Source organism: Patagioenas fasciata, chromosome 16, assembly GCF_037038585.1.
Source record: "Patagioenas fasciata isolate bPatFas1 chromosome 16, bPatFas1.hap1, whole genome shotgun sequence".
Taxonomy (NCBI): Eukaryota; Metazoa; Chordata; class Aves; order Columbiformes; family Columbidae; genus Patagioenas; species Patagioenas fasciata.
Window position 1 is genome coordinate 6,738,449 of NC_092535.1, and position 22,506 is coordinate 6,760,954.

A 22,506-nucleotide genomic window follows, 5' to 3' on the forward strand; every position below is an offset into this window, starting at 1 on the left:
GGACAGCCCAGAGCATCCCTGGGGACTTCGCCTGGGAAGGCGGGTAACCGGGATTTGGGGCTCGCTTGGGCCACCCGCAGCGGGCCTGATCCTGCAGCGGGGACGTCACCGAAGGGCTCTGTCCGCGGCCAGATGGCTCCGAGGGGCCCTAAGCTCCCAATAATGCCCCTAATTTGTCCCACAGCGCAGAACGGGCGGCCCAGCCCAGCTGGTGCCTGCATCCCCCCGCAGCGGCAGCTTTGGGACCTCTGGCTATTTTTAATCCCGAGAAGCTATTTTGGAGGAGAGAGGCTATTTTCCCTGCCCGCGGCTAATCCTGTCTCGCTTTTCAACCTTACCCAGCTATTTTCCATGGGCAGCTCCTGCTTGGGGCAGTCTGCATCCAGGAGTTGGGGCAGGAGGAATTGGGTGGGAAGCGCAAGCGCTGGCTGGGATGGGGTGATCCTGCACACCCTGACCCGTTCTGCCACGTCCCCACATGGGGACGGGGCTGCTGGACGACTGGCACTGGGCAAGGGCACCGCTGTGCCACGGAGGGGAGCATTCACCATTTGGGGACACGAGCTGCTGGTCCCCCCAACTCCCCCCGCGGGAGCCGGAAAGTCCATCAAGGGATGGTGATGCCAGAGGTGACAGGGCCGGGTGTCCCTTGGGCGTTGTGGGGACCGCGGGGTCCTGGGAGTGTCGATGAACTGGGACTGAACTGGAAGCAGGTGTTGGGCACGTCCCGGAGGAAAGGGGCCGGCGGGAGGAAGGGTGGGGGTGCAAGGGGGGCACAGCTGGCGGGGGGAGCGGGGTGCACATCTGGCAGTGGGGGGTGGCAGGAAGCATCGTGCTGGCTCAGCCCCCCCGTGCTCGGCCGCCTCGGGGTCCCGGGGGGCCACGCCGCTGCCAGATGTTGTACAGCTGTCTCTGGTGCTTCCTCTCCCCCCGCGCCCCGCATCCTCCGGGAAGCTCTTCCCTGCGCTTCTTCGGCGGAGAGAGCGGGGGGAGACCCCTTAGCCCCCCTGCTCCCCCAGCCCCGGCTTCCTGAGCCTCTGGCTCTGTCTGTTGCGGCGCTTTCTCCGCTGGCTCATTCCCCCATTTCCTCCCCCACGTTTCTCCAGCCCCTTTCTTCTCCTGCCAGCTGTCCCCCAGCCCTGGGCGGGGGTCTCACCCCTCAGCTGCCTCCCCATCCCGGGGCCGCATCCTGCGCCCCAGCCCTCTGCAATGTGCTGAGCTGGTCCCGCTCTCCGAGGCGGAGAGGAGGGCAGGGAAGCGGAAACGTCGAGCATCATTTATTCCTTTTCTTCCCTCTTCTCTCTAAGCATTTTGCCTTTTCCCGCAGCGCAGGGGCTGGGCTGGCCGGATCCTGCCCAGCACCCAACCAGCTCCGGCCCTACGGGCAGAGAAAAGCCGGGAGAGCGGCAGCGAGCAGGGGCTGCGGGAGCCGGGGGAGATGCGGGAGCCGGGGGAGATGTGGGAGCCGGGGGAGATGTGGGAGCTGGGGGAGATGTGGGAGCCGGGGGAGATGCTCCTCACCGGCGGCTCGCACGGTCTGCAGGACGCAGATAGGATTCGGGGATTAGGGCAGCTTAGGGAACAGGGTTTTTCCAAGCGGCAGATGGTGCTGAATGGATCCCAGGGTGAGGTTAGCAGGGTGGGAAGCAGGTCCCCGAGCAGCCCTGGGCAGGGCAGGGGAAAATCAGTCAGAAGCGGGGAGGAGGAGGAGGGTTTTCAGCCAGCCCGTTTCCGGACAGGAGCGGGAGCGAGGGCGGGAGGGCCGGATCCTTCCCAAGCTCCCACGCATGCCGGCTGCCAGCGGGGACACCCCACGGTGACACCCAGAACCGGTCACAGCCGCTGTGGCAACAGCCTGGCTCTTGCACCCCACGTCCCCCCGGGAAGCATCCTGTGACCCCAAACAGGCTGCAGAGCTCAGGGCCCAAGGGATGGGACATGGCTCTGTCACCCATTTGGTCCTTAGGCTGCACGTGTCCCCTGTCCCCAGGAGAGCACGTCTCCCCATGAGTGTACACGTCATTCTGCGAGTGCGTGGGAAGCCCCAAGACCAGCGGCTTCCCCCTCCACATCCCCCTGGGGGGGCCTTGGCCACAGGAATGGGGCTCGTGGGCAGCAAATGCTGCAGTGGGGCTGGAGCGGGGCGACCCCTCCTGCCCCCCAGGCTTTGCCGTGGGTGCAAAGACGAGCAGCTTTGTCCCGAACACTGCCAGGGGAATTCTGGTGACGAGGGTGAAAATGAGCTGGTTCAATAGGTGATGAGGTGGGGACCGGAGAGGAACGGCACGGCCAGGGGGGCAGTGCTGGCGGCTGGCAGGGGGGCTCAGGCAGCCCCAGGAACTGCTTCAGAGCTGAGAGCAGCCAAACGACCCAGGGTAATGAAGGAGAAATTAAGGGACCTGTTTCCAGGCAGGGGGTGCAATGATGGGCTCCAAAACCAGCCCCAAAGGACACAGGAGGGTGCAGAGAGGAGTCCAACCTGCCCTGGCCAGAAGTGATCCCACGGCTCCTGAGGGTATTTGTGGTGGCAGCAGGGGGGGCTCTGGCTGCGGAGGTGGAAGTCCAACCACAGCCGGGGAGTCACCAACACTTTCCAAGGAAGAAGGTTGGGACCCGGGTGGGAAGCCCTCGAGCAGCCCATGGGCGTGTGGGGCTTTTTGCTCAAGGTGGGGAGGTGGGTGCAGGGACCTCCGGGGGATGCTGGGACCCCAGCCCACCCCGGCTGCTCCATGGGACGGAGTGTGTCTGTGCCAAACCATCGGCATCGGCGAGGAGATGGCAACGTAGGGGATGTGGGGTTACACAGGATGATCCAGATCTGGCCCCCTGCCTCATGCCTGCTGTCTGTCCTCCAGCAGCTGCACCCATGTCTCTGTGGTTCAGCCCCACTCAAGAGATCCTGTCCCTTTCCCAGTGACAGCTCTGAAAGAGGAAGCATCGCCCCCCACGTCCCCCCACCATGACCCAGGGGATATTTTGGGTTTGGAGAAAAGCGGAAGGCAGCACCAGGCGGGTGATGCCCTGCAGCACGCAGGGGATGGCGGTGGACAGGGAAAGAGGAACACCAACCTGCCTGGTGGACAGGGAAAGCGGATCTGTCTCACCTGAAGAGTAAAAGGGGTTTTTGGATGGCTCGAGCAGCCCCTGGGGTGACGCCTGGGAAGTGATGCTCATGGGGGACCACCCGGTGCTCCCAGCTCCCACCTTCCACCTTTGTGTTTGCCAGTGTCCTGAGACAGCAGGAGCAAAGAGCGGCGGCTGCTGTACATGCTGTATTTTAGTGTTGCATTTTCCCTCTGCTGTGGAGCCATGGACAGACGGATGACAGAATGGTTTGAGTTAGGAGGGACCTTTAAAGATTACCCAGTTCAAAGTCCCTGCCACGGGCAGGGGCACCTTGCACCAGACCTGGTTACTCAGAGCCCCCTCCAACTTGCCCTTGAACCAGGGATGGGACATCCACAGCTTCTCTGGGCAGCCTGTTCCAGGGCCTCACCACCCTCATGAGCAAGAATTTCTTCCTTATACCTCACCTAATTCACCTGAATCTCTGTCAGTTTGAAGCGATCACCCCTTGTCCTGTCACTACGTGCCCTTGTAAAAATTCCCTCTCCATCTTTCTTGTAGGTCCCCTTTGGTACTGGATGGATGGATGAATGGATGAATGGACAGATGAATGGATAGATGGACAGATGAATGGATGGATGGATGGGTGGATGGATGCACAAATGGGTGGACACAGAGATGGACAGACAGAGGGATGGGCAGATGGATGGCTGAAATGCTGGATGGCCATCAGGCAGCACTATCAGTCTGTATCTCAACTCTGCTGGAGGCCATCCAGCTGTGACACCTCCCCACTGCACCCCCAGTGATGTTGAGCCCCCCGTGCCAGCCCAGGCACCGGTGTCCTGCGGGGGCTAATAGCCATTGGCTCCTAATAGCTGCTGGCTTCTAACAGCCACTGGCCCAGCAAGTAGGAGCCAGGACGGCTCCCCTGGGCCCTTTCCAGTGCGGGGAGGAGCGATGGGGAGAGCATAGCCCAGCAGCTCCGCAGCGGGCAGCGGAATCTAGGTCAGGGCTTGCTGTAACCAGGGGCACGGAGCCCAGATCACCTTGGCTCCCAAGTAAAGACACTGAGCTGCAGCGCTGCCCGAGCCTGGCGCGGACAGGGGGAACCGGCGACCTGGAAACGTCCACGCTCACCCAGAGCATCCCTGACCCGGGAGCTGCCAAGGACGCCCATGGGTGTCGCTTCCCGTCTGCGTGGCCGTTCACGCAATTCCTTGCTTTGCTGAGAAACAGGCGAGATTTGTAGTCCTGGCTCTTCCAGGGCTGGAAAATAATGTGCTGCCCAGGGACAGGAGCCTTTTGGAGACAGAGTGATGCTGGGCATGGGGAGATGCCACTTGCCTCCCCAGAGTGATGTCCCCCCGCTGCCAAAGCTGCCCCCTCCCTCTCCGCTGCTTCCACACAGGATACAGAGCAGCTGGAAGGGGATCAGCGCAGGGAACCGGCCCCAGGCCTGACATTTCAGTCTTCGTCAGCAAATGGAAAAAAAAAAACCAACAACAAAAAAAAGCCCCATCCAAGCAAAAAAGCCCAGCGGGTGCAAAAGGGGAACTCGGGGGAACGTGGGGGGTGAGAAGCTGTGGCTCCCCAGGTGAGCGAACATCTCTGCAGCCCCCAAATTTCTGCTCAGCCCAGTGTTGCCACAGCAGTTTCAAACAAAAGCAATGATGCTCCACAAAGGGGATTTTTTTTTTTTTTTTATTCTCTCCCCCAAATGGAGGATTGCTCCTGGCTTCCCAGCACCATTCAAGGGAATTATTAAGTTGGCAGCGTGATGCATGTAATTAAAAGGTAGAGCGAAATTAGCCACTGGAACGGTGGGGCTTTGGAGGACGATCCTGTGTGTCCCCAGGAGGCACAGCCGGCTCCCCACTTGGCCAGGCTGGGCTTGGCAGTTTCAGGCCCGGCGGAGCTGGCAGAGGCCAGTGCAGCTCTCTGCGAGTCGCAGCGCTCCCGGCTCCTCCTGCTGCAGCCACCTCTCAGGGCCAGATTTTCAAGATTCTGGGCTCTGATGAGCCTGGAAAAATCCAGATTTTTCACATGGGCGCAGCATTTGGCCGCTCCCTGAGCCCAGCTTCAAAATGAGATCAGCACCGAGGCTCCAAACTTCACAATAACCCCTCAAAAAGTCCCCCACAAAACATCTGAGCTGTTAAAACGCTCTCCATCCTTTCCAGGGCAGATGGCGGCGATGGGCAGTGCCCCAGAAAGGGCATTTCCAGGAGCGCTGTCGGGCACTAACTGTTGGAAAGGGTTCTGAAAAATTCATGCCCATTTCCCCATTTATATTCGGTTCCCTTTTCATGCCCCATCCTGGGCAACCCAAAGAGACCGAGTTGAAAAGGCTCTGAAAACGAAAGTATCTGGAAAGGGGACTCCAGCCCAGCGGGGTTTTCAGCGCGGCGGGTTGGGAAATTGATGGGAGCGGAGCAGCTCAGGGTCCCCTGCGCCCTGACGTGATTGTCAAACTGAGGCAGATGCGGAGGCGGCACCGCCGGGGCATTTTGGCTCCTGCTGCGCTTCCAGCCCCTCCAAAGAGCTGCAGGTTCGTGGTGGGGGCTGAGCTCTGCCGGCCTGTAGCAGGGAAGGGTGAACACCCCCGGTATCGCTTCCCCCTTTCGGTGCCACTGCTGCCAGCTGCACGTGGGCACCTGGTGAAAACCCGGTTTTCGGGCACATCTGGAAGCGGGTGATGTCCTGTCCCTGTCCCTGTCCCAGCGGGAGGGCACAGGGGGTGCACTGGGGGAGGCCCTGGGCACCGCAGCCACCCTGGGGTCTACCCGGGAGCCCCAAACCCCGTGGAACGCAATAGGTGGGACGGGTGGCAATGCGGCATGGTTCATTATCATGGTGAGTTATCGGGGTTAATTAATGAACTCAGCGGGAGGAGCAGCGGCCCCTGCCCGGCCCGGGTGACACGGGCCCGGGGCACAGAGCCCGAACGCGGGGCTGCTCGGGCGGGGGCCAGCTCTACCCCCGGTCTGTGCCGATGCTGCCCCCTTCCCTCCGCCGGGCACACGGCACCGCGGCCCCGCTGACCCCGGGAAAGCGGAGCCCCGCCCCCTGACGTCACCAAGCCCATGACGTCACCGCCGCCGTTTCCGCTGGCGGGTCCGGAGGCGGTGTGAGGGGGAACGTGGCGTCCTCGCCGTGGCGACGCGGCGGGTGACGCGCTCTCCCCGCGACCCTCCCCGGAAGCGGGCGGCGCGGCGCTGATTGCGTCACGGGGGGGCGGTGGCGGCGGCGGCGGCGGCGGCGGCTTCTTTGGCGGCGGCTGAACGGGTCCGGAGCGCCATGGAGAGCGCGAACCAGGGTGAGGGAATGGCTGTGCCTTAACTCGCGGGACGGGCCTTCGCCTCCGGCCGCATTGTGGCGGAGGCCCTGGGGACGGGACGGCCCTTGGCGGGTCGACCCTGAGAGGGGACGTGGCCCGGGAGGAGCCGCTGCCGTGAGGGGACAGGGGCCCAGGGGCTGCGGTTCTGGGGCCCCGCGGAGGGCGCTGGCGGCTCTTCTCGTCCCCCTCTCCCCGGAGCTCGGCTCCCCGGGCCCGCAGGGTCCCTGCGGCTGTTGAGCAGCTGCCGCCGGGCAAAGCAGCTATTTTGGTCGAGCAGAGCCCGGTGTCACTGTCGCTTCTGGTAGATGCTCACGGAGGAAACTCCACTGGAGGTTTCTCTTCCTCTTTTGGGTGAACCCCCTTTCTTCACCTTTCCCCTCAGGTTTGCATAACGCGCTTTGCTTGCTGGCTGCTTATCCTGTGTGCCCTCTGCTCCTTGTCTGTGACAGATATCAACCTTAACTCTCCCAACAAAGGTCTGCTGTCGGATGCCATGACAGATGTTCCCGTGGATAACGCAGCTGCGGCCAGGACATGTGCGCCCGAAGGGCTGACTCTGGCTGAGGAGGAGGAGCTGAGATCCGAGCTCGCCAAGGTAACGCGATGCTCGCCTTTGGCAGTGGGGGCTGTGGGTCTGGCCTTCTGGGAGGGAACAAACACAAATCTGTGGTGCCATCGGAGCAGGACTTGGGGTTTTCTTACAAGTTTTGCTTTGGTGTTACCTTTGGATCTCTCAGCTAATTGTTAAAATGCACAAAGCTGGCAGATACTTCAAACACTGTGGTACTTTGTGTGCTCCTTCCCAGAACTACTTAATTTAGAGCTCTAAGGAAATAAGTGGCTTTTGATGCTGTGAGTTTAATCTAGACTTTTAGCGCCATTTGAAGGAAGAAAGCACTTTAGGCAAGTGGTATGTAAAAGAAACTTGTTTTTCCTTAGGAAGCTGAAACAATGGAGCACGGGGGATTCTTTTTCTACGTTTTTCTCTTAAGTATGTATTACCCTTCATAGGCAAATATTTTTGGTGCTTGTATGCTTTGAAGAAATGAAGGTTTGTAACATCCTAATTTTTGGACACCTTTGAGTGTTTAAAGGTCAGTTTATAATTTCTATTTGAAATTCTTCTAGCTGAAGATAATTGCAGCTGTTCTTCTGTAGCCCTTTCACTTGAGAATCTTGTGGTGATTCTTTGACTTGTGAGTTTTAGCAAGAGAGGACTTTGCTGCTCTGGGTGGTCACACAGATCTTGGTGACATGCACTTAAAGTAGAAATGAATCCTCTCTGCACAGAAACAACACCAGAGTACTTTGAAAATGTAAGAAAGATCTCGGAGGAAAAACTCTTTGCTTTAATGACATCAGAGGAAAAGACTCAGAAAGCAGAAACCTTAGTTCATAAGGTTTGGCAACTGATTTGCATCTACTGTTGAAATTCCAATGCTAGAAATGAGTTCTGTTAATCTTGGTGACTAAGTCACCGGTACAGTGACTTGGATGGATGTTTCCCTATTGAAGTCTGATCAGTTGACCACCCATTCCAGCATCCTTTACATTCATTTGAATTATTCTGCATGTTCCTGACATTCCTACCAATTCTTTAAATTCATGTTAATGAAATCTTGCTAGTTCTGAGCGAGGCAGAAAGTTGGCTTAATGTTCAGAATTTTACTGAAGTGTGATTTAGGACAAACCTCTGCTCCTCTCTCTCAGGTTGAAGAAGAAATTGGTACTCTCAGGCAAGTTCTGGCTGCGAAGGAGCGGCACTGTGGGGAGCTGAAGAGGAAGCTGGGTCTGACTCCCTTGGATGGCTTAAAGCAAAACCTGTCTAAAAGCTGGCACGATGTCCAAGTCTCCAATGCGTAAGTGTTGCTTGTGATCACATTTATTGTAAAATGACTCCATAGTAATTATTTCCCGGCAACCTATTCCAAGGCTCTTCCAAGGGGCTGGAGACTTTTGCTCTGATGGGTATACAGAGTAAAAGCACTTTTTATTTCATTGCTCTCATGTGTCCGTGTCTTTATGTCAGTATAAATGCGACTTTCATATCTACCATCTGGATAAATAGTTGCTGGATGCTCTTTCCCATGGTATTAGAGATCTAGATTGCCACTTAGTTCCATTTGCCCATTTCTGCTCATTCTTTGAGATGTTGGCAGCTGCTCCCTCGTTCTGAACTTGGGCTCAAAGAGAAGTGCAAGAAGTTTCAAAGCTCTCCCACGTAGTGTTAGTTCAGAACCTGTTTCCTGGGTCATAGAAAATTAAAAAGGCTGCACTTCCTAGGAAAAAATTCTGTAATATTAGTGTACATTAGACATAGTCCCTCTGCCTAAAGAAGATTTGATATTAACCTGACTGTCCCTGAACAGCGTCAGAGATACGGTCATTGCAGGGCCTGATGGCACAGAAAGGAGAGTCAGAGGTGAGTGTGACCCTGCAGTTGTGCCCAGATGTAAATGGCTCTCAGGGCCATAGAGATATTGTTCAGTCTAAAACGTCTCATGTAACTTAACAGGGATTTGGCATTACTGATGGTGCTACTACAGACCAGATTGTTGAGCTGTTCATCTCCTTGTTTATTCTTTCCATTTTCCTCATCTTCCCTCCAACACCCCTGCCCATTGTTATTCCTTTGTAACTGAAATCTGTGTCGTTGTCTTCTTAAAAAATGAATATTAAATTATATTCATTAACACTTTCTGTTTCTAGTTATGTGAAAACATCTGAGAAACTTGGAGAGTGGAATGACAAAGTGACACAGTCTGACTTGTGAGTGCCTGGGGCTCCTCAGCACCCCCCTCCCCACTCCTCACTGCATTCCCCGGTCTGTGCTGCCGCTTGTTCTCGCCGGCGCCAGGGGCTGTCGGGAGCTGCTGGGGCAGAACTGTTGTCAGCAGCACATCTGGCTTCCAGCTATAACACCCCTTGGTTCCTGAGGAGATGAGCAAACATTACTGCTGTCATCTCCCTCATGGTCTTGCTATTGCAGAAGAAAAATTCCAATCAGTTACCAGACCACATTTTATTAGAAAAAAAAAAACAAATTGACCACAGTTTCACGATTTAGCTGGTCACTGGTAGGTTAGTCTGTTGTAATTCATGTCTTATTAGTGAATCTCTGTCTTTACTGGGTTGTGGTAGGAATCAGTTAGATTGTTGCCTTTCTGTATGGCCAAAGGAGAGAAAAGGTGCCTGAAGGCCTTTACCTGTAGCTGGAAATACAGGCTCTGCAAATGCAAATCTGTGTATTAGCTGGTGAGAGCCACCAAGGCTCTTCTGCATTGATGTACGTGATGTCAACACTAGAAAACCATGAATTTTAGTCTCTGCAATATATACGAGCAGGTCACAAATGTGGACAAAAGCCATCTGACTACTTTTGTCTCTAGAATATATTCTTTAGTTGTATTGGACCTCTAGTCATATTAGACATGAATCATTTTGATTCCTGCTGTATAGCAGATAAAAGGGAGACCTTGAATGTTTTCTGCACTGAAGATTCTCTCCCATATCTTGTGCTGAAGGAGATGATTATTTAACTAAGAGGAAAATGTGGACTGGGAGTATCCCGTCGTTAGGCAAGATGGCACTGAGCTAATTGGGGAGAGTCACGCTTCTGGGTGACATGAGCCGCCTGCGCTGTGTCACCTCTGAGCGTGTCTGCGTGCTGTCTGGTGGCAGACGCTTTCTGTAGTACTTGTATTTGTTCTGTACCCTCTGTGGTAATTCTGACAACCCCTAAGGTACTGGTTTTTATGTAGGCAAACATGATTTGTAAAGATTAGAAAACGAAACTTAAGTTTAACGGTTCATCCAGGTCATGCTATAGTGGGAAAACATGACTTTGGGTGTGGCAGTCAGATATTTCTTTTGGCCTTGGGCTCAGTTTGCTGCTCTGTACTTTTGGTATCTGTCCACCACACAGTGTGTAGGAAGGGAGCGAAATATGCAGAAGTCTTTCAGTCCCTGACACCTGAACTGCAGGCTTTGTTTCCTTGTGCTGAGTGTTTGAAAGCGTTTAAGTAAGAAAGAAACTGGAGCTTAGGTGACTTCCCACCTCAAACAACAGTGCTTTTCCTTCTGACAGAAATAAAACTTGTGATACCATAAGTGTAAAGAGACATTAATAGTGTAGAAAGCATCAAAAGAAGCATCCGTTGTGAATCTCGGCGCCGTGTCTAACCTCCATTGTGTTTGTAGATATCTTTCAGCCAGCAGCACACTGGAGGACTGGAATGAAAAATTAACTCAATCAGAAGCGTGAGTGTTTTAACCTTCAGCGTTAACAAATGCTTTCCTGACAGTCTGCTGCCACTAATGCTCTGTGCCTCTGTTCCCAGCCCTCTGCTTTGACTAGATCTGTTTCAACATTTATCTTCTCTAGCTTTCACCTTTTTTAACCTGATAAATGCCTCTTCTGGGAGAGTGAGCTTTTCCTCAGGTCAGTGTTTAAATTATTTCATTGTGGCCCAGGTGATACTCTTGAAATGCTCTCAGAGGACAACTGGCTGAAGCCACCGGGCAGCTGAGACTTGTGTGCCACGCGTCGTAACATCAGCTGACAAGCTGTGGAGTAGCCAGAGTGACCTCTTGGTGTTATCCTCAGCGTGCTCTGCAGGGAGCAGGAGCTTTTTCCTGTGGTACCTGATGAGAACAAACAGAGCTGGAGGGTCCAAGGCAGCTGTTCTGTCATGTTGGGGCCCCAAACAGCTTAAACCTCACAGCTGCTAAACTGCGGTTTTTGACTGTTAAGGTCTTATAGCCATGTTTTTATTAAATGCCTGAAATTAAATTCTCATCTGGCCTAAATTATGGAAATTGGCTGTTGTCCTTCCCACTACATCTTTCCCACAGGACAGAGGGGAATCAGCATGATGCAGTGGGAACAGGCAGGTAGTGTCACTGTTTCCTGAACCGATTTAAACCATGCTAAGGCAGGGCTTAGGTAAGCCAGCTTTTCCTTTTCTCTGGAGCGGGTATGAAATGCAGTCTTTTGAGCTGGTTTGTTATTGGCAGTGCGTGAAGAGGTGGATTGCTTCATCAGAGGGTGAAAGATGAGCAATGGTGAAAAGTAGGAGTATCAGAAAACCTGAAAGTATGGACATCCTCCTTTCAGTGTTCCATGTGTTTTCTAGATTAAGAAGATGCAAATTGTCACTATTTCTCTTGTGAAATAGAATGACCTTGTTTTTTGCGCTTGTTGACAGTGTGACTGACTCCAGCCGTGTCTAATCAGAGTTCCTCCCTGGGTGTGCCTGCTAGCATGGAAAACTTTGCGTTATATCTGTTTCCTTGTACTAAAGAAGTGCCAGAGATGTGGCGGAAACGTGCTTTTGTAGAGCACTTAAGGCCTCAATAGCTATGGCACGCTAGTTTTCCTGCTTGCTTTGGCACTAGACCGTGGCAGTTCATACTAGCAAGGTAGATGCTAATTAAAATAGAGAGGCGAGGGGGCTTGAAAGGGAAGATTCCAGCAACGTTTCAGAAAACAAACAATTTTTACTTCTTTTTGTCTGAAGCTCAGTAAATCTGAACAGTCATGTTCAAGAAATCCAAGAATGAGGTTTTACTCATACTGGTTTTTTTTAAATGCAAATGCATTCTCCTTCCTGTTGTTTGAGCTTCTCTGCCTTATGACTAACAAGTATCTTGACTGACCTGGGAATGGGCCTCACTCCTGCTTTTGTGCTGGATTTCCCGGCAGCTGCTGTTCCAGCCCCAGACTCGCCCCCTGCAGCCAGTGCATAGCGAGGACAGAAATCAGCCCCTATTTTCACTGTAACCAGGCGCACGATGACTTCCATGGTTTGCGTACTTAGTCAGACAGCACAAATGGTGATTGCTGGGTAAGAGCAAGCGAGAGGAAGCTGGTATTAATGGATAAAGGAGGATTTGAGGGTGCAGGTCTGGCTCCTCCCTGTCAGGGTTTATAGGAGAGGGATGCGTGAAATGTTTGAATACCGCAGGATGAACAACACAGGGCAGAGATCATTTCTGCAGTGTCTGCTGCAGCCAGCTGTCTGGTAGTAGAGCAAGGTATTCATCAGAGCTCATATATGTTAATCTCAAATATGGGTTATTTTATTGTGCTTTGTACTGGTGCTATGGGAAGAAAGGGAGTGATTGTGAGTGTAAACCATGGTAGACCAGGCCATGTCTCCTGCAGGAGGTTAGTTGTGACTTCTAGGTCAGAGCTGGGCGTAGTTAAGTTGCATTAAAGTCTTGTATAACCTGATCCCTGGGTGTCACAGGTGCAGTTCCACACTTGTGTCCCATGGTGGTTCTGGGTCAAATAGCTGCTCATTGCAGCTGCGTTTCCCCGGCTCTGCTTCCTGCATTGCAGCGGTTGAGGGGTGTGTGTGTGGGGAGCTGTGGGTGCAGGACTAGGATGGTGACCTGACCTGGCCGCTGCTTCTCTTTTGTGTTCTTCCAAGTTGATATTTCTGCTGGATCATTTCCTCTAGATCAGGAGCAGTTGTGCTGGCATGGCGAAGGAACACACACAGGCAGAAGGAGCAGCCCTTGGGTGCTGGATCTTTGGTTGTCTTAACAGTCCTGCTGCCAAGTGTGGAAAATAGAGCTGGGAAATCTCTGGCCTTTATCTGCTGAAGCCAGGCAGAAAACCTGGAGTCTGCGATGTGTGCGTGGCGTGGTGGTGTCCTCTGGGTCTGTAACCCTTTCCTTTCTTCTCTGCTCTGAGAGAGCTGAGTGTGGAGCAGAAATAGAGGCAGCACAATACACCTTGGTGAGCAGGATTCGTTGTTTCTGTCAGGCAGCTGTAAATCAAATCCCGTGGTAGGACTCATCCTGACTGCTAAGATGGGGATTGAGATCCTCCTCTACCAAAGCAGCTTTGACCTGGAGTTCCAACACCATTGTTGCGATAGGAAGCCACGTGTAAGAGCAGGCAGTGGTGATGCTGACCAGCTCACTCCTAAATCATCCTGAGATCATGACTTCTTGCGAAAGATTGTGCTGTGGAGACACTGCATTGAGGCCTTGCTGTTGGGGCACGCTCAGGTTCTCCTGGAGTCACTGAATTCAAGAGGAATTGGTTTGAAAAATGTGAGGTTTATAGGAATTTGCTTTCAGGAACAGGAGGAGGGAAGCTAAAGCTGATGTGGTTTAGCCCTGTTCTGTGTGAGTCTCATGTACCTTGATTCAGACGTATTTGGCTTAAACGAAAACAAAACCAAAAAATATTTGGAATAAGAAAACTTGGCTTAATTTATTGAAGTTGGTTTTCTGCCTGAGTCCTTTTTTTTTTTAATATATAATTTTGAAGAATGATGTAAATCTAGATATTAGTCACCAAGTGTGGAATAGCTTAGGATGAGTTAATGAAAGTGGCTCAAAGAATCTATGTTCCTGAGATGAGTCTCCTCTGAAGGAAATAAAGGTTCTTCAGTCTCTGTCTTCTCCAGCTCTGGTATAAACTCAAAGGTAATCAGCTGACAAATACAAACTGTCAGACTTCATATGTGTTGTGGTTAATGGTAACTGATAGGAAACTTCTCTACTCATTTATTTCTAAATTGCAGTTGGAGAGATAATGCTGATTCCTGTATTTCTCCTCTATACAGTCTTGCCTCTTTCCTCTATAACCTAACACTACAGCAAATGCTGTAACTTCTTCAAGGCTGCAAGGAAATTATGGAGTAGGTTCCTAGACTTATTGTCTAAAGGAGACCAAAAGGTAGTTGTAGAGCAAATGGGATTATGATGCTGTGGTCTTAGAGTTTCCACATGGAAAACTGGGGTTTTGGTTTTCTTTTTTTACAAATTTTTTTCAGATTTAAGAATGTATGGTCAAAATGGTAAAGTGAGCATATGGAAAGGTTAATCCTACACTTGCGTCTCTTTCAAAACGTCAAGTCTTTGAATATATGCAAGACTGGAGGGGCTTTTTCAGGGAAGTCAGTGCAGCTCACTAACCCAGCTTCTTTCCCTCAATATGGGTTCCTTTTCCAAAACGGGAAGGGGATGCTTCTTGATTTCACATCCTACTCATGAGTTCAATTTATGTGGTTGTTTTTTTTTTTCTATTTAGTTATAAGAAGACCCAGGAAACCCTTTCCCAGGCAGGACAGAAGACTTCAGCAGCCCTTTCCAATGTGGGTTCTGTTATCAGCAGGAAACTTGGTGACATGAGGTAAGATTCCTGGTTTGTGCTCTGGTGCTTTGATCTTGGTTTCAGACAGCAATGAGCCTTTACACAATAACTAGGCTTTTTTCCATTTTTGTGCTTGGTTGGCAGCACGTTGCTGTTGGTGGATTAACCTCTTCTGTGTGGCCCTGTACATTGTAGTTTATGACAAATTAAATGCTTGTTAAAGACTTGTTGACAGGATAAAACCTGTAATAAGGCATTTAAGTTTAATTTGGCTGAGCAGAACTGACAGGACGTTTTTAGCAACCTTCCCTCTTTTACTGTCATATGGTTTCACTGCAGCTTTTATGTTATATATAAGAAACTAGTATTAAAGTTTACTATTTCAATTTACTACTGGATGATGGAGGGGTGTTTTCTCAGTGTTACTGTTTAGGATTGGAAAGGGGTCATCACTCCTGTGCTCTGTTCTGCTTTAAAATGAGGCAAACCCTGGATGCTGCATTTCCTACAGTGTCCAGCTCTCTGTGCCAACTTTCCATGGAGAAGGGCAGCATGTCTTCCAGGCACAGTTATGTCATGTAGATTGGGAGATATTAATTGATTCAGAAGATTATAAGAGCATCAAAAATGTTGTCTTGTGGTTAGTGGTCATCTAGATTGCTTAAGCTGCTGAAGAGATTGCAAATTTAAACCTCTCTGAACTGGGAAGTGAGGAGAGGGTTCCCTCGGTCACTGGCTGAGGTTCTTCCACACTGAGTTTCTCAGCTGCACACAGTTGAAGGTTGGAATCAATGATTTACCTGATCTTCAGAAATTTCAGCTGGATTGGTTTCCCCATTCATGGTGATATCCAAGTTTTTCATGCCGAATACCTTGAATACACTTTCCTTGGAACTGAGAGCTAATTCTGAATGTATAACCTGTCTGGGCTAGTAAGGAAGAATTCCTAGGACTTGTGTGTACTGTGATATACCAGACTGTGGATTGAACAGGGCATTCTTTGTAGGGAATTTCCTATTCCGCTGTGGCTGGGAGTATCCAAGTGGTAAGAACTGGTTGGCCTTTGATAACGTAGTACTGATTTATTCTATTTCTGTCCTTAGTGAGTTAGTTACTGTGTTCCTGCAGGGTAGTTTTTGGTGTTTCCAGTAGCTCACTGCTCTGAATTTGGCAGAGGACTCACTGGCTTCCTACCCTTTCCAGTATTCAACTCTTAATTTTTCTTTCTTGGAAACTACCTAATCTACTAGAAGAGATTTACATGTAATCACAGGAGACAGCTACTGGCACAAGATGTGGTGGGAATAGATTTTTGCTAAACTGACAGTAGTCAAGTAAACTCGGTGCCTGACCCGTGCAGCCCAGTCAGGCTGTTGTGCCAAAGGGCTTTTTGCACCGAACGGGGAACTCCTGAACTGCGGTACCACCAGAAGCAGCCGTTTTGACAGGCTTGGTCCTGCCTGTTGTCTTTTGGTTGGGAGAATCCAGTTCCCCAAGCAGCTGCAGAGCTGGTTGTGCCATCCCGGGTGAAGGGGGGGATACACAGGGCTGAGAGAAGAACGTCCCCGTTTCTCCTGCTCACAGTCATCATGAAAACTGGCTGTGGATGCTGGCCCGGCTGACTCAAACAAGCCAGAGCTTTGCAGCAATGGAATTGCTCAGCTTTAGTCACCCGTTTAAACACCTGCATTCCTTTTTATAGCTAATAGCCTGAGTGATGTATTATGAAATACAGGCATCTTCAGTCTTACAACTTGGGAATCCCTGCCAAAGTTATTTCAGCAGGATTTGCTTTGCATATGTGGCCCTGTGGGGGAACACAGTAATGATTTTTTTGAAGACTAGGGTTTTCTGTGTGTGCATGAACAGACTTCTGTCTCCTGTGCTGCACTTGAGTCTTGATATTTCTGATTCCGAGTAAGATTTAACTGTGAGCATAAGTTTTTGCAGGAACTGTCCCACTTTCTGCTCTTGCCGGGTGAAACTGAACCGTGTTCTGAGATGTGATCAGAGCTGACAAAGAGTGGAGTCTGTGTTGTTGTGATCACTTCTCTGAACTTGTGGGGACGATCTCTGTTCCCACAGGATCTCGGTTAAACCTGTACTCTGTTACTGTGCTCTCATTTTTCCTCTTACACTACAAACTCACTTGTAAAGCAGGTTTATTTTCCATCACTGGAAGTGTTAGATAACAGAAGGGATTTCCTTGTTTAGTCAGCCTTGCTGGTTGATAAATGCAAGGAAGGCGTGATGAATGAGACAAACACCTCTGATACAGGGAGGACGTAGTCGTAATGCCATTAAAAATGCCTGGACCAGAATGCTGTGAAATATAAGTAATGTGTCACTGCATTAAATCTTTAGGGTTGCTGTATTCTGGTCAAAATAACTTTAAATGTGGATTATAAGGAGACATTGTGAAGTTAACGCAGTAACTGTGCGCTGACTATATTAAGGCTGCTGCTCTATTCACTTGCCTTGAGGGGAGGAAATGCAGCTTAATTAGTGGGTGGGATTTATTTAAATCTTGGCCAATTCAGCTTGTTCTGTTATCTCCACTTACAGATAAAAAGTAAATTGGCTTTTAGATGTTCTGTTCCTGTGCTTTGCAGTAAACAGCAAAATTGGAAGTGTGTTCTTTCTGTTGATACCGGCTTGCTTTGCGGTTTTGTGGCCCCCGACACATTTCATGCTGTTGAAGTTTGCTGTACATAATACTACAAGAAATTCATTATGAAATGTTAGCCCGAGCCCCAAAGGTGCCTGCAAATTCCTGAATTTATGTAAGCTATATATCCTTATGAAAGGAGGAATAGGGTTGGTGCTGGGTCCAGGCAAAGGTACTGAACCAACGAACCAGTGCTTGTGTGTTGCATGGGGGTAGTAGCATGGTGCTTGGACATGTTATTTGTGTGCTTCTCCTCTAAGCAAAAGTAAGTAGAAAGTTAATTTATTTCGCATGCAAAGACAGCATTACAAGGAGTCTCCCCTGCTGAAGAGCTGACTTGGATGCGTGGGGAAATTAAACCACAAAGCTGAATGTCTTTGCTCGGGCTGCAAGGAAAAGCCCTTGTGCTCCTTGCCAAGTACTTCAGATCCAACTTGCCATGACTGCTTCCTGCTGCAGAGAGAAAAATTATCTTTAAGTGGAACAAAACACTGCTGCTGGTAGGAGAAGCCCCTTTGGAGCATCATGGTGATGTTACTGGTAGAAAAAGGAAACCTCAGTCTGTTATTTCAGGCTACTGAGATGCTACCGCGTTACAAAGTCACGTGTGGAAATCTGGTCACCTGGCGGGGGATAGTTTGCCCTGAAACCTAAAAATGGCTAAGCAGATTGTGGGGTAAACATGATACCCTTTATCTAGATACTTGTTATTATGCCAAGATATGTTTCTCTGAGCGGGAACTCCGGGATCTGCAGGCTTGGCAAGAAAAGTGCAGGAATCTGGTGCAGGTTCCTGTTCCAGAAGTTCTCAGCGCCAAGTCCTGGCAGTGCTGGCTTTGTACGAGATCTCATGGGGGGAAATGGGGGAAGGAGTTGTCTTTACGAAATCAGCTGGCTCTTGGGAAAAGCCTCAGTTGAGACAAACATGCTCTAAAAAAAAAATTCCCTGTGAAGGCAATGGATAGGGGTAGGTAAAACGCTTTGCTTTCCCTCCCCAGCACCTCAGCTGTGCATTGCTGTAGGTGCTGTTACTGTCCTCTGAAAAAACCTCTTAGCTTGGCTTATTTGAGTTTGGTTTTGCTTGCTTCTGTAATTTGTATTGAGAGGCTTCCTCCTGGGCAGTCGACTTTGTTGTCCCACAACCCTGTGTCCATGTCCCTGCTCCGCTGCTCTGCACTGAGTGTTTAATCTGCACAAGTGTCTGACTGTTGCTTTGTTTTTCTCTCTGCTGCACATGGCTTCTCCCAGGGCTCACCCCTTCTCCAACTCCTTTAGGTAAGATGCTCCTCCGGGCTGCTAAAAGAGCACTCGTTTCTATGCCAGGCCCTTCAAGGGGAAGCAGATTATTTATGCCTTGCCTACACTTTTGTCACAAATTGAGAAACCGTCCACAAACCACTGCCCAGTAATTGATTTTTGTATTACAGTTGCAGTTTGTAGTTAAATACTTGTGCTTACTGTCCCGTGTCTGGAAAACTAAGTTCTGGGCTGCAGTTGTTGAATTGGGGAGGGCTGGGTCTTCCGCTTGGGTTGTCCCCAGCAGCATGCGCATGGGTAGGAAGGGCTTAAGAGCCAGGCGTTCGCTGCTGTTGCGTGGTATCTGTCTAAAATTGTCATTTAACCTTTTCCTCCTTATTCTGAATGCTTCCGAGTAGCAGTTACTCCATTCGCCACTCGATAAGTATGCCAGCCATGAGGTAACGTAGCAAATACCCGTCTCCGGAGTGGGGTTGGTGGGAGCGCAGCTGACTCCGTCGTTATTGGGGTTTTGGTCCTGACTCATACAACTGGTTCCCTTCTTAAGCAGACCCCGCTCAGAGTATGGGGTAATCTGAGCAATTCGGGGTGTTTTTTCTAATCAGTCTCCTTTTATGGTTATTAGCACCTGTGTTGTTCTTGGACTAAGTGTGGCATCGCAACGATACCAAGTCTGATTGAATTTAGCAGCTTGCAGAGGTCCCTGAAGGGCAGGGATTACCATCCTCCTCTTGCAGCGTGCGGCATGGCTGCTGCTAATACCGAGGTGGAGCCCAACCTGAACCCTCCGTCCCCAGCCTGGAAGCTCAGAGCCCTTTTCATGTACCTTCTGGGGCATCAAGCCATAATCTCCCTGCAGCAGAAACACCTGCCAGGGCTGGACAAGGCCCACAGGAGCCCTCTTGGTTATTCCTCAGAGATTGTTTTATGGGTGCAAATATAAAGTGATTCTTTGGAAAAAAAATAGCCAAGATGAGGCTTGTCATCTCCCAGTGCTCCCGCAGCCTGGCCCGGGGGGAGCAGCTCTGGATGAGTAATGGCCTGGTCTGAGCGCTCGGTACAGAGCGCTCCCTGGAATCATTTGCCAGCAAAGAGGCTTGTCAGGTTGTCAAACAATTGACCTGGTTTTCTTTGCTGGAAATACAAAATCCTCTGATTAATTTATTACACTGTGGTTTTTATGAGCGTTTCCTGCTGCAAACGATCACTCCTGTGGTAATAAACCTGCCCGTAGGTGCAGGCACATGGCCCTTCCCCCTCCTGCCTGCAGGACACAATATGGGAAACTGAAGCCTTTGTATTAAACCCTTTTCAGCTTTTCCTTTCCATTATTTAAGACGGCATGTTTTTAGTTGGAAGCCTTGTAAAGCTAAGCAAGTTTCTTCCCTACTTCCCTGCTGAAGGAGGACTTGTTTCCCTCAACATTTTAACTTGAGCAGTTGTGTGGATTGCACTCGGTATAAATGTTTTCCTTCAGAGTTTGTATGAGATGTTTTTGTCTGGTGTGCCTGAGAGATTTGTGCCGTGAGGAGCTGGGGGTGCTCTGGGTGCTGCTGCTACCGCATGGGCACGGCCAGAGAGCCCAGTCACACTGTGTGATTTGGTTTGGTTAACTAGCTCGTTTTGATTTGTTCTTTTTTTCCTTTCTTCAAGGAATTCTGCAACCTTCAAGTCATTTGAAGATAGAGTTGGGACCATAAAGGTAACAGCGTGCTTTGTCTTGTGAACATACAGTGGGAAGCCTTATGCAGAAACTTAAATGTCTGCAGTGTTTTTCTGGTAGACCAGTATTCAGTCAAACGGGCTCTGAGATACGTGAAGTCTTTGCTACAGTTTGTGGCCTTGACAAGGAGGAATTGGCTTGGTATTGAGTGCTGGTTTCTTGTCCTAAATCTCTTATCTCCTTTTAGTCCAGAGTGGTCGGCAGCAGGGAAAACAGCACTGACGGCCTCCACTCCCCCTCGGGGGCTGGAGACAAAGCTCCACAAGACAACGCTCCTTTCTAGACCCGCGCTGGGGCTTTGCACGGCTGTGCACAACCATCAGGGCGAGCCCTCTCCCTCCCAACCTTCACCACAGCAACAACACACGAATCCAAGAAGGGGCTGAGAGCCAAGGCTGGAGAGATCTGTCATCCATTCATAGACACTGCTGCTGGATCCAAGTCAAATAAAGAGAATGCAAAGTTTTGTACACAGATAATATTTTACACTAAAGTTTGTAGATTAAATGTATCACTGCTGTCCTTTCGGGAGAGCATGTAAGATGGAGTTTCCTTAAAGTAGCTCAGAAACACCACTGGTACAAATGAAAACAGTTTTCCCTTGTCTGACATAACTTGCAACAGATAAATTGCGATGAGTAGGACAGTTATTGGAGAAGGCACATGCATGGGCATTTCAGCTTCTGGTGCTGTTCTGTTTGGGGCACATCACGCCGCCACGCTGGGAGCTTCCAGGCTTCTCCTGTTACTGGTTTCTCCGTCTCTCGTGGGAGCTGTCTGGTAAATGGGGTAAACAGTTGGGTTGTTTTCTGGGCTCCCATAAGGGAAACTTCACTTAGCAGCTGCCTCGTTGTTACACTAATGCTCTAGCTTTAATGAAAACTAAAAATCTTTATTTTTAAATGCAATGAACTTTAAAGAAATAAAGCTTAAAAGAAAAAAAAAAAAAGCTTTGGCATCATGTTAGGGAAATGCTGCTTTGGACTCTGAAACTGGATTGCAGGCCTTACATCACCTTACGCTTTACTTGCTTACAATTTTTTGTTTTTCTATAGAGGAGACTGTAAGGATTCTAGAGCTGGATGTTGAGCACTGGAGGTTTGCATCACACAGTAGTACAGCATGCTTATGAGCCAGTTCTTGTGTTAAATTTGGTGGTGTGCTCCCTTTCCTGAGTGTCTGAAACTTGCTTCTCCCTTCTCGGTTGATGCCTTCGTTCTTGGAGGAGGAATTTCTGAGGGCTGCTGGCGGCAGGGCCGGGTTCTAAAGGTCAGAGCTGTGTCTGGCAGCGTGGACATGGTGCTGGATGGGATCTGCTCTGTTCTCCATCAGTACATCTGACTGGGACTGGATACGTTTTTCAGTTAAAAGCCCCAACTCTAAGCTTGGTTTGCAAAACTGGCAGAAGGTCCCAGAGCTCAGCCAGTTCCCCCCAGAGCTGGATATTTTACTTTTTTTATGTCCAACTTCATTACTCAGGAGCTGAAAAATTCTGAGTTTTCTTCTAGAGGCCTGATCTTATTCTAGGCAAGGTGCCTCCACGTAGAAATACCTAGAGTGAGCAGTTCTGTGCCTTAGAGGCGAAGTGGGACTTACTCAGGTCTTTAGACTTGCTTATGTACATATCTGGGTAGTTTTAGTGGTTTATCACCCTGAAGGGACTGAACTGTCCCTGACCCTTCTTTAGAGAAGCAAGTTTTGACAAGTATTTGCTGATTAATCTCTGTTTTCCCACCCCTGCTCCCCTCCCCCTGCAGAGCTGGGGACACAGTATGGGCTGTTAGGATGGACTGGGCAGTAGCTGGAGGCTACTGGTGTGACTGGTGTGACTGAAACTGGCCTCCCTGCGAGGAACAGAGCCAGCAAGAGGGGGACTGCTGGAGCTCAGCTGTTGAACTATTTCTCTTTACAGATAAAGACTGAGGAAACTTGTCAATAAAGCATTCCTTTGGGAGAAAACCGGGTGAATGTTCTTGTCTTGGTCTGCCTAACAGTACTGAAATCCGCTCGTGTTATGAACTTGTTGGATTCCGGCTGCCTGCAGCAACTTGAGGCTGAGGCTCTTCCTCTTCTGTCGGCTCTCCAGGTGCTCTCTCATGATGTACCGCATAATATTTACAGTCTGATGGTTCCTTTTCAAGATGCTGAACATCGGCTGTTTCCCGAGCTGTACCTGTGTTCAGCTGAGGGCTGGCGAGTCCCAAACACACATTTGTCCCCTAAGTACCGTCACGTTGCTCCCGTCCCCGCCGGTGGGAAACAGCAGCGATCCCCGGGGTGGGGGTGGCTGGGAAACCTGAGCAACTGGGAAAACCACTCAGGCTCTGAGCTTCAAAAAG

General features: G+C 50.3%; 1 protein-coding gene across 8 annotated transcripts; it reads left to right on the plus strand.

Annotated features, from left to right (window-relative positions):
* The first annotated feature begins 6,194 nt into the window (after nucleotides 1-6,194).
* TPD52L2 (TPD52 like 2) lies at nucleotides 6,195-20,646 on the plus strand. 8 transcript variants are annotated; one of them, XM_065849526.2, is made up of 10 exons: nucleotides 6,195-6,385; nucleotides 6,883-7,001; nucleotides 8,117-8,265; nucleotides 9,116-9,175; nucleotides 10,607-10,666; nucleotides 14,457-14,558; nucleotides 18,436-18,462; nucleotides 18,843-18,884; nucleotides 20,098-20,146; nucleotides 20,355-20,646. In XM_065849526.2, exons 1-10 carry the CDS (start codon nucleotides 6,367-6,369, stop codon nucleotides 20,448-20,450), a joined length of 723 nt encoding a protein of 240 aa, XP_065705598.1. In that variant the 5' UTR covers nucleotides 6,195-6,366; the 3' UTR covers nucleotides 20,451-20,646. The 8 variants fall into 8 exon arrangements, with proteins under 8 accessions (XP_065705598.1, XP_065705600.1, XP_065705597.1 ...); XM_065849525.2 differs by having other exon boundaries at nucleotides 6,196-6,385; nucleotides 6,856-7,001; XM_065849528.2 differs by lacking the exon at nucleotides 9,116-9,175 and having other exon boundaries at nucleotides 6,856-7,001.
* Nucleotides 20,647-22,506: the final 1,860 nt, after the last annotated feature.